This window comes from Poecilia reticulata, linkage group LG4 (genome assembly GCF_000633615.1).
Source record: "Poecilia reticulata strain Guanapo linkage group LG4, Guppy_female_1.0+MT, whole genome shotgun sequence".
NCBI classification, from domain to species: Eukaryota; Metazoa; Chordata; class Actinopteri; order Cyprinodontiformes; family Poeciliidae; genus Poecilia; species Poecilia reticulata.
In genome coordinates, this window is record NC_024334.1 from 30,978,038 (window position 1) to 30,989,760 (window position 11,723).

At 40.3% G+C, this 11,723-nt stretch overlaps 1 protein-coding gene across 1 annotated transcript in view; it reads right to left on the minus strand.

The window, feature by feature from the left end:
- Positions 1 to 1,214: 1,214 nt before the first annotated feature.
- Positions 1,215 to 11,723, minus strand: part of ctns (cystinosin, lysosomal cystine transporter) — a 13,164-nt gene continuing 2,655 nt past the window's right edge. Inside the window, exons 2-11 of the mRNA XM_008408155.1 lie at positions 11,084 to 11,171; positions 9,384 to 9,462; positions 7,275 to 7,365; positions 6,719 to 6,822; positions 6,164 to 6,301; positions 5,188 to 5,287; positions 4,659 to 4,778; positions 4,373 to 4,543; positions 4,151 to 4,268; positions 1,215 to 1,687 (exon numbers count right to left, since the gene is read on the minus strand). Of these exons, the coding sequence (XP_008406377.1) occupies positions 1,539 to 1,687; positions 4,151 to 4,268; positions 4,373 to 4,543; positions 4,659 to 4,778; positions 5,188 to 5,287; positions 6,164 to 6,301; positions 6,719 to 6,822; positions 7,275 to 7,365; positions 9,384 to 9,462; positions 11,084 to 11,153 (1,140 nt within the window). The 5' untranslated portion in view covers positions 11,154 to 11,171 and the 3' untranslated portion in view covers positions 1,215 to 1,538. The remainder of the gene's footprint in view (positions 1,688 to 4,150; positions 4,269 to 4,372; positions 4,544 to 4,658; positions 4,779 to 5,187; positions 5,288 to 6,163; positions 6,302 to 6,718; positions 6,823 to 7,274; positions 7,366 to 9,383; positions 9,463 to 11,083; positions 11,172 to 11,723) is intronic.

The following is an 11,723-nucleotide window of genomic DNA, read 5'->3' on the forward strand; positions in this document are numbered from 1 at the left end:
ACATGCAGCATAAAGATACATTTATGCCTCTACAAATATGTTGGCTTCTCTTTCCACCCTCCTTTAATTAGGCAACATAATATGCTTCTAACACATCAACACATTTCTGTACATTAAACTGTATATGTTTATAACCTCAAAAAGTCCAAATATCAGAGTATTCAAAGTGTTAGAGTACTCCATAGGCTAAATAGATACACAGAAACTTTGAGATGTTTTTTATATTCCCCTTTGGGGTTCTTAAATAAATAGAGAATATTTTTTTGTAGTTATTTCTTACTTGCCTTGTGTCATGAAACCTGGTATAAGCATGTGAGATCTGTCCAGGTACACGCAGAAAACGGAATAAAGGCCTGAGAAATAACAGTAAACCTTGTATAATGATTTAATGATGATTATGGTTTGTAACAAGTTTAAAATAATAATACACATGTCAATGAAGGAATGTCTGTAATGTATAATCAAAAATATATGTTCTGTACTTTTAATCAGCTGAATGTTATAATACATTATGGAAATTGAGGTTTGAACAACTTGATTGTTGTATAATAAKMAKTGATTATTAAAGATTAAAGATAATGAGTGAGGAAGAAACATACTGAAGTAAAATGTCGACAAAGTAAAACATTGATTATGTTTTGTAAGACAAAAATTACTTAGGAGAAACATTGAGGAATGAGTCATTCCTGAGCGAGGGCGCGGCAGAATCAGAAACAGATGGTCAACGGAAAACAAGGGAAGCACCGTGGATGTGGTAACGAGGTATGAATGAGTCATAAGAGAGTTGGGGAAGGTAGGGACTTTCCACAGACAGTGAGACGCAGTGGGAAGGTTCTAAAGTATCGCAGCCCTGCCCCGTAGACCGCCCTGGGTTGAGAGGGCTTAAAAACTGGAGCACAGGGGAGGAACGGGGTTCCTCGTCCGCGGCGCAGAAGAGGAGCCAACAAGAGGAAGCAGGCTAAAGACCAGCAGAGGACCACACCCCGGGACCGAGGGAAGCTCAAAGACTTCACGCCGACCCCCGTTCCAGCCTCTACCCGACGCTCTCAACTCTGTCACAGCCGACTTGGAGAAGAGACGGGGGTCATTTAATGACAAAGATTCTGCACGTCTTGATGGATTTTCAAAAGTCTGAGGATCCAAACATTGAAAAAGTTTTTCCATGTTTCCAATGAACTTGTGGTTTCTACTGTGAAAAGCAGTAAGTACACACCTTTTCCCCACTTCGTTTAATGAAAAAGCATGAGAAAATAAAAAAGAGTCGGAGCATACTATTAATTACATATCCAAATTACAGACTGAGGCAGAGTGTTGAATAAAAGAACTATCTATATAGCATTATGCAGGTGTACATATAAAAGAAGAGAGTTCCCTGAGGCTGTTCAGAAGAGGTTCTATGGATCTCTGATGAGCCAAATCTGAGACGAGATAAACTGAACTTCCTGCTGGAAGCCTGAAGGCAACAACAGAACTAACATTTAGCTTCGATTGAATCCCTTTCTTTGTGGCTTCCCTTTGGTTGTAGCAAAGTGTTCGGATCAGTCGACCTGCTGCTCTGGAATGGCTTCATACTGTGCTGGCTGTTTGTAGAGACAATAGTGCTGAGTCATGAAGACGATGTCAAACGCCACAGAAAACAGACCCAGACCGAACTTGGTGGGGTCACCAAACACCAGCTTCCACTCATCTGAGGAGAGATAAACACAACAGAAAGCATGACAATGTGCTGCTCCAGATGGATTTACAAACATTTAGAAAAAGGCGGCGCATAGTACTCTACTAGAGCAGAACAACTGTAAAATAAAGTTCATTGAGCAGGTAGCATGAAGTGCTTCTCATTATAAAGCTAGTTTGAGAAGCTTCAGCTATCCTGTTAGTCCTCAGTTCTACTGAGACCAATCACCAGTCAGATTCCTCTGAGGTGCTGCACAGCCTGCTGCCTTCTGCTTCCATTCATCCTTTCAAAGTGCATTACTTTCCCAGGTTATGAGCAATTTGAATTTTTCACTCTTTGCAGTGCAAGAGAACAATATTGGATAAATCTGCTGGTTGTAAGTTTGATTTCATTTTCCCTTTGCAACATATTGATTAGAGTTGGACAATATGGCTGAAAAACATCTTACAACAGAAGGCTTTGATATCAGGCAATATCAATCATTATTAGTTTTTGTTTTAAATATCTGAAATACTGTCAAACTGGTGGCATGACCTTCCCTGTTTTATTCAGTTTCCTTCAGCTGGAAACTGGAGGAAACTCCAAATCCTGCTGTTTTCTCCACACAGCTGTTTTTTTTTTTATCATTTTATTTTATTTTTAAGGAGTTATGAGACACAATGGTGAAACCTGAAACTGCTGCATAAGTTACTCAACAGGTTGCTAGGTAACCAAAGAAAGTACCATACCATACCAATTTTATTTATAAAGCACTTTAAAACAACCACAGCTGATACAAAGTGCTGTACATTAAAACACAACATAACAATAAAAAAATAAAAACTCTTAAAAACAAAAACAAACAATTTAAAACTAGATCCCACTGGTGTTGAAAGCCAAGTAGAATAGATGGGTTTAAGACGAGCTTTAAAAGTGGACAGTGGAGGGGCCTCTCTGACCTGCAAAGGCAAGTCGTTCCATAACTTAGGGCCCATGACAGAGAAGCCCTGACCCCTCTGAGCTTCCTTCTGGATCTCGGTACCTCCAAGAGCAGCTGGACCTGAGTGACCGATAGGGTACGTAGGGATGAAGAAGCTCAGAGAGGTAAGCCGGGGCAAGATTATGCAGTGATTTAAAAACAAACATAAGAATTTTAAAATGAATCCTAAAATATACAGTCAGACAGTGAAGTGAGGTCAGGACAGGGGTCACATGTTCCCTCTTTCTTCTGAGTTCCTGTCAAAAGTGGTGCAGCAGCATCTGAACCAGCTGCAGACGTGAGAGCAGCGACTGACTGACTCCCAGATAAAGTGAGTTGCAGTAATCCAATCGAGTTGAAATAAAAGCGTGGATCACCATTTCAAAATGTTGTCTGAAAAGAAAATATTTCACTGACGCCAATCGCCTTAAATGATAAAAGCTGGACTTAACCACGGCTCGGATTTGGCTGTCCAACTTAAAATCACTGTCCAGCTTAAAACCAAGATCTGTAAAAACGGGTTTAAAATAAACCTCCAAGGGTCCAAGGTCAACAGAGGAGGACTCACAGGAGCCACTGGGTTCAAACACCATCAACTCTGTTTTCCTTTCATTAAAATTTAAAAAGTTCAAGGCCAACCAAGCTTTAATATCACCTAGACATGCCAGGAGATGTTTGATAGAATGTACATCCTTCTGCTTCAGGGGCAAATAAATGTGACAATCATCAGCATAACAATGAAATGAAATCCCATGTTTCCTAAGAATAGAACCCAAAGGCAGTAAATACAGAGAGAAAAGCAGTGGGCCCAGATTTGAGCCCTGTGGGACACCATAAGGCATTGAAGCAGCAGATGATTCAGAGTGACTAATTTTCACTGAAATTGTTTCTCCTCCAGGTAAGACTGGAACCATTTAAGAACAGTGCCATCAATACCTACAACGTTGTGTAATCGCGATATTAAAATGTTGTTGTCTACTGTATCAAAGGCAGCAGTTAATGAGGTAGTTGATGCTACCCACCTTGCCTGGCTAGCTGTGAGAGGAGCTAAAGCTTTTCCTCCAACTACATTCCCCAGAATGCTGTGTAGTTCTGGATCAGAGTTCAGTGAAATTATTGAACATTCTATCAGACAAATTTTCTACTGATAAGGTATCTATTCCAATATATATCAAGATTCAAGACTCCTCTATTCGACGCCGCAGGAAAATTATTTACATATTGTTATTGATTAATTGCACCTTTGTCCTCAACATACTACCTGGCAGGTTCATTTACTTCTCTAATCACTGTTTGAGTATCAATTCTTTTCTCCACTCTTCATACTTCATTCAGGCTCATTTTTCCAATCAATTTTCCCTGTGAGACATTCTGTTTTATGTGTTTAGAATCTACCAGTTTCTTCTCAAAGCCATGAAGGTACACAGGCTGAGCTGATGAAAATGTTCACCTGATGTTCATAACCACTCATAGAAGAATAATTATAAGAAGGAATCCAACAACAAAAGCAGATCTACCATTGTTGTAAGACTGAATGATCATCTGTAGGATACTGAAGACTCCACCAGTGAAGTCCAGCAGGACGTTGCCGATGCTCCAGCCCTCAGTGCTTTGTCTCCTGTAGTTCATATAGGCCTGGAAGCAGGCAGAAATAGAATATCGATTTACAAAGAAGTTGATAATAAGGCAAATTACAGAACACTTTGACTATATTCTGTTGTTGTCCTCTGTTAGCTTACCTGTGGTACATATTTGATCAGAGTAACTGCTAGTTTAATATAGGAGAAGTAGTAGAGGTACTCCAACCAGGTAATTTTGTGGGCCACAGCAACAAATAGGCTGATCAAAGCAAAGGTCCAACCAATCAGCAACAGAATCCTAGCAGTCCATGACACCCTCTGACCCCCCCTCTGGAAAAGACAGAACACTGTAAAGTCTTAAGGAGGACACGGTGTCTCAGAAATGTGTCCTTAATGTCTGTTTTATCGCCGGCTGGACAGAACGTCCCACTCTGTAGTGGTGTACCTCATAGAGAGCAGCCTGGCTGACGTAGATCACACAGAACAGCAGAGCATGCAGACTGAAGAAGACGTCATTGGCATTGACAGGATTTATCCCATTGGGATTCTTCTGAAGGAACTCCTCCTATAGAGAAACACACAGCTGAACATTAAGCACTGACATGCTTTCCCATTCTGTCCCATTCTGTCCAGACGTCTGGCTTTCTGCTGGTTATGAGAGAGGTGACCTGAAATGGCTCAGTAATGATACAAATGCCTTCTGTTCAGCAACTGTTAACAACAACAATAACAACAATAACAATAATAATAATAATAATAATAATAATAATAGACCCAGAAAGTTCTGTGGAACAACCTAAAGAAGTAGAGGGTTTAACAGGAACCAGGGAGGGAGGATTAATGGTCAGGTTGTTCACAGAAGGCCCCCAGACGAGCTTTAACGCAGCTGTATGTGTTATTTCCACCTCTCCCTCCTGCTTCAGTAATCACAATCACATGTCTGAACAATGAAGCTATCTTGGAAATCAAGTTACCTTTATGTAGGGTATCCAGAAGAGGCCGATGTTGAAGACACTGTAAGCAATGAAGCCCGTTAGATTGAGAGCCAGGAAGTCGAAGTTGAGACCTACAACACTGAAGAGAAACAGAAAGCAACTGAATCCATTTCACTTTGTCTACATGGAGACGTCACAACATGACTTCAGAAATGAGACCTGATTGGACCATGTAAAGAATGCATCTTGACCTTATGGCCTTATTATGAGTATTAGAAAATTATTTGACCTCTTTTTCCAAGACAGTTTTGTTATGATTTAAAACAGAAATATTCCAGCTGCAGCCTCAAACTTTTTCATTCCAGATTGAACTCATATCTGCTGGACAGCAGCTTTATAATCTTACCTGCTCTTGAATAAATTTCAGCTCTAAAATGAGATTATGATAAAGATCTCAGAAAAGGCAACCCGTATATTCTGTAGATTTCTTCCACATAAAAGGGAAATATTTGTGACGATGAGTCAGAGACATTAAACCTTTTTCAAATCCTCTAATCTTTGGAGCCATATTTGTATTAGATGATAGGTTTCATTTGGTTGTCAGGATAAAGCCTGTACAATGTTCAGAGCAACTGACTTAATATCTTTTTAATATGGCATTGTTCAAAACAGTCCATTGTTCTGAAGGAACAAGCTGTGGTCAGCAAAAAGCTGGGCACTGCATCATGGGAGTCACATTACTAACACATTACCAACATATGACAGAATTGTTGAGCTGAGATAAAAAGAGCCCATGACCTAACAGTGTTTTCACATAAAATATCAATACTAATACTGCTAGTGTAGAAATAATAGCTATAATAATAATAATAATCTCATAACAAACCCTGCTCAAACAGCAGAAATGTTTTAAAACATGGACTTTTAAAGTAATGTAAAGGAGGAAACCAACCAAAACTGAACAAGGCACAAAATTCCTAACTAACTAGAAATGCTGATGAGACACAAGAACTACCTTTTCCTCCTCCAGTTTTCCCAGGCTTGTGGATAGAAAGACACTGACCAGGCCACGAAGTAAATCCATCCTATCACCTGAGCCACCACTGACAGCACACTGCTATGGATCACTATGAAGCGGATCCTGGACGACAGACTGGACAGAAGGAAACAAAGACAGATTACAGATAAAACAGCATATAATTACTTATCAAATGGAAACTAAATGATTAGTCTGTAATGTCTTTAAATCTCTCTGCAGGTCTAGCTAGCTGACATCATCCTCAGAGCAAATAAGTGGTGAACTTGAATGTTCACAGAAACATTCAGTGTATTAGAAAATACAAGGTTAAAAACAAACATTCTCACTTCAACACTCCATTACTAACACACACTCAGACACTTCCCTAAAGTGGTCAAACCCAACTTAACCCACATTCCTTCAGTTCAGCGCGGCATTTAGGATCGGAACGCTGTGTGATACGAAGCAAGGCGAGGAGGAGTCATTACTGAGCAGGGTCAGGGTCAAGGTCACGATCTCCTAAACATTACAGCATGTTGGTTCTGTACCCACCTGTCCAGGTGTGTGTTGTTGCTGAACAGGTGTGCAGTCACCTGACCAACATCATGTGTTACGACAGTGAAATTGGCTGAGGTAGCTTTCTCTGGAAGCAACACCTGAATGAACATGAGAAATAATGAGGATTGTTGGACAAAAAGCTCCAAACTCTTCAAATTCAGCCACAGACAGACAGAATCTTTGGAGAAAAGCAATGAGCAAGATCAGCTATTTGCAGAATTTGTGGGAAATAAATAAATAGAAAGATTCTGTTTTTGAAGAATGTTCTAATAAACTAGCAAATGCAACATTTTCTTCATGAAGAAAATCCTTGAAATGAGCATTTATGAAACAAGTCACTGTAAGAGTCGGTAACTCTCAGTGAGTTACTTGAACGGTTACCATAACAACATACATCTTTCTTTTTGTTTGTTGATCTTAAAGTTCACAGATGAAAATAAAAGAACCTCCAGCTGAACGATGGAACATCACATGGATGCAGTTTCTCTTCTAAGCTCCTGATTGGTTCCATTCAACATAACCTTGCATCATGTTTGCTTTTGAATATCACCTGTTCAGGCAGCGTGATTATTGATGAGTAGTTCTCTTGGGAGCTGAAGGTTACATTCAGGTGAATCACTGTAGACTGATTGACAGCAGAACTGAGGAAATATACAACATGAATTAAACAGTCACACTTCAGCTATATGATGCAGAAATACAGAACAGTGAAAACGTATGTGCCCCCTCCTCAGATTAATGCTGGTTTTCCGTTTTTGCTCCATTTAAAGCTGGATTATCTATGGTAACTTTTATTTTAAAAATGTTTCTTACATATTGTAATATACGACAGATTACCTAAGAAAGATAAGCTCCTCTGCCTTCCTCTGTGGACCTGTTGTCATCTGTATAAAAACACCACTCTGTCAGAAACAACCAATCAGAGCCAGGAGGACGGGCTTAGTACTGCTCACACCCTCCCTTTTTCCCTGTGCTACTTTACAGCTGGTTTATCACAACAGAGTCAGCCATGAATGCTAAGGCTAGTTAGCATGGCCACCGATGATGGCGGACAAACTGTTTTCGTGGAATAGTAAGTTGTTTCTCCTCCATCAACACATTCAGCATTGCGTACATGAGCATTAGTGGTAGCGCTAAGACCCTCCTCCTGCTTGTGATTGGCTGTTTTTGATCGGGAATGGTGAGTTTCTGCCGATGGTAAAAATATCTCAGGGAGAAAGTGGAGGAACTCCATCTTTTCACAGATTATCTGTTTCATACTATACTGTCAGTTTGAACAAATGCAGTTTGTTCAAACTGTATGCAGCATGTAGCTTTTACAAATGTTTGTAAAAGTAACATACTTCTGCTTTAAATGTTTCAGATCATCAACCAAATGTTACTACGGACCAAAGATCCCCAGAGTAAATATAAAAAAACTGTTGTTTTTTTTTCATTCATTGAAAAGTTAAGACCACCTCCAAGCCACCCCGGCCCTCTGGGAAAAAGTAATTACCCCCTAAACCTAATAAGCAGCTATTTCACCCTCAGCAGTAACTACTTCCAGAAGCAGCCTGGGCTAACAGCCAATCAGAGCCATTGAGGAACTCTGACCCAGTCTCTTTCTTTCAGCCTGTTGAACGCCTTTCCAGTATGAACTTAGTGTTTCAGGTCAGACTACAGTATCTGAAGTGGAATTATATCTTGACTTTGAATAGGCCACTCCAAAACCTCATTTAGTCATTCAGAGGTGCTTTGGATCCTTGTCCTGCTGCAGAACCAAAGTGTGATTGGGCTTCATGTCAGGTACTGATGGCTGAACGTTCTCCTATAAAATGTTCTGCTAGAGAGCAAACTTCAGGGTTCCATCAGCTATCAGGCCTAGAGCATGATACTGCCACCACCATGTTATTGTTGATGTTGTTTCTGAAACACTGTCAGTTTTAGCTCAGACGTAACATGACACACACATAAAGGTGTGACATGCTTTTATCCACACAATATGTACCTGACACTCTTAAGGATCATTAAGTTTCTGGGTTCTTTTGGGCCAGCAGCATTTCCCCCAATGCTTCTATCTAACATTGGGGTACAGGTGCTCTAGATCTTTCTCTCCTAGTAAAATCGTGGATCAGCTCTTGGAAAAGCTTTGGTGAAGTGGCTTCGCCGGGGAAGGTTCATGTTTCCTCCAGCTGTGGATAATGGTTCTCACTTTGGTTCACTTTGGTCCCAAACTCAGAGAAATGGCTTTGGAAGCCTTTCCAGACTCTCTTCTGCCCTTTAGATTACGTGTTGCTTTGTTTTCCTTTATAAATCTGTCAGTAGTCAAAGGTTTTATTGAAATTATTTACTACATCTACAGATCAGGTAATTATCAGGCCCGTAAAACTGAACTCATCTTTCTAAAAGTTCATTCATGATTTATCAAGGGAAAGGGCAATTACTTTATTCCCAATGGCAAGAAGTAATTATACAAACAAAACGTCTGTACAAACTTTTGTCTCAACAACCGTCTCCAGAGAAACGAACAGTCAATCGACTGTTCGTTTCTCTGGAGACGGTGGGACAGGCCGGTCCCATGGGCTCCGATAGCTTTTTCTCTTTAATGAATGAAATCATCACACAGCTACGTTCTTCTGTTGAATCAGCGCTTTGTTCACTTCAGTGTGTCTGCGATTACCTGGAAGAAATGGTGACAACAGCTGAAGAGCTTTGCTCAATTGTAACAGCATCTGGTGCATTCAGACACACAGCGGACTCTAGAGGAGAAAAAATGTCCAGGAACAGATGAAAATTTTCCACAATCTGAAGAATTTTCTGCTATGTTACAGCCTCAGTCGGTGATTTTCTGAAATTCTTAACAGGTTGACAATGTCAGCAAGGAATCAATGACATGTTAATTTAACCAGCAGGAAATCAAACATGTCTCCAGGAATATTTGGAAAAATTTCCAGTCTGCAGTGCCAGTGAGGAGATGGCTGCAAACATGTCTGAATGGATTATTTCAACAGTCTGCCAATAGGACATGATTTTTCATTGTTTTCATAAGTGCTGTTCCACATCAACTCGAGCTGCAGTAACACTGTCTCTTTGCCAAGGCATGTCAATGTCACAACTTAAGACATGAATGAATTTCTTCATTGAGAAAAATGTTACATCTTTTTATCATGAAATATTTTATAAAAGGTCATCTTTGTTACTTCATTTCACAGACATAATGTCCTCCAAACTTTGGAATAATCCCAAGCTTATGAAGGTCTGTTCTAAATTCTTGTGTCCAAGCATTTCTGCTCCACAGTGCCGTGAATACAGATTTCATCCGGGAGGACATGTTTCATCTAGACATGAAAATGAAACGAGACACCACACCACTGCCATTAGCCTTTTACTTTTCTCTAACACAGTACCACTGGATCAGTTCTTCTGTTTGTTTGTGTCTCTCCTCGGTCTTCTCAGCTCCAGTCAGTCGTGGAAGATGGCTGCTCACACTCAGCCATTTTCTGGTTCTGGTCCTGCTGGAGGTTTCTCTCTGTTAAAGGGGAGTTTTCCTCTCTGCTGCCACTGCATGCATGTTCAGTATGAGGGATTGCTGCCATCATCAAAACAATGTGAGTGACTGCCTACTGTCGCACATGTCTGTCCACAAGGACTGACAGCTGCAAAACCTGACTTTCCTCAGACCTTCACATCCAGAGGAGCCATTTTACCCCCAGTCCAACTAAATAAAACTCCTTTAGAGATGAAAAGCTCACCTGACATTTTAAAAAATGAGAACTTATCATTTTTATTAAATATTTCTAAAACCACAAAACTTTTGCATAAAAGAGGATAGACACATTTTATTCTTTAGGCTGTTGATATTTGAGGAAAATTGTGTAAAAAACAAAGAAAAGAAAAACCATAAGATTTCCAATTGATGGTAGTATATTCTGCCTCTTGCACCAGACTCCTTCCATCTGTTATTGGTGGTAACCAGGGAAACCACCTGCATTTAGACCTTTAAACAGAGCTTTGGCTGGGTCTGGCAGGGAAACAACCCAAAGCTATCCTAAAGCAATCTGAGGCACTCCTCAATCTTTCTATTTTTATTGAGATGCAGTTTTTCTGCCTAATTGTGTTTCTTCTGTTTTTACTTTAAAGAAAAATAATTAATCTACAAGAAAAGCTCAAAAAAATTAAACAATCAAGTGGATTTCATTTTGTTGGTCAAAGTCGGTGAGCCTGTCTTTCTGAATGACTTCATGCTGCTGGTTATAGCCCAAATTTTCTTCTGGTGAATATTTGGTCAAAAATGACAGATGATGTCATAGGGTGCTCTCTGCATCACCACCAGTGTCTGTGATGGCAGACACTAAAAGCAGCCAAGACAATAGCACTCACCAGAGATGTTGATCAGCAACTCAACAAGTAACCACTTCTTCAACAGATGTAGAATGGCCATTGCTGCCATGGAGACAGCAACCTGAAACTGACAGCAAACAGTAGAGACTGGAGGTAAACATGGTGGAGGAAGAAAGGACTTGAAAGGCTTTTCAGGTGAGATACACACAAAGTGGAACTACTTATCTCTAGTGGAGAAAGGTCTGAAGAATGGGAAATGGACTAAATGTTTATTGGGCTTCTACACAACAGCTGCACACACATTTATACACCACTACACGGCCCATGGGATACTTGGGCTCATTCAACTTACTGCATGTTAGACCCCAACCAACCAGACGGATGTTTCCTCTTTGTTTGTCTCATTGGTTTTAGGGGGATTTAGTGAACAGACACGAATCAGTACTAGGCTGCTTCTGATCACGTCTAACTGTCACAGTTTGGTCATGATCAAATGTGGGGGACCAACTTTGGGCACCACTGGTTTAGTCAGTCAGATTCTACTGTACAGTCCGCATTGGAAATGGCGTAAAGGTCAACTGCACGTTTATTATGACATCTACAAGGAAAGACTACGTAACTATCACACAACACTGAAACATGCGAGAGAAGCTTTCTTTGCAGATGTCATAAACAAAAA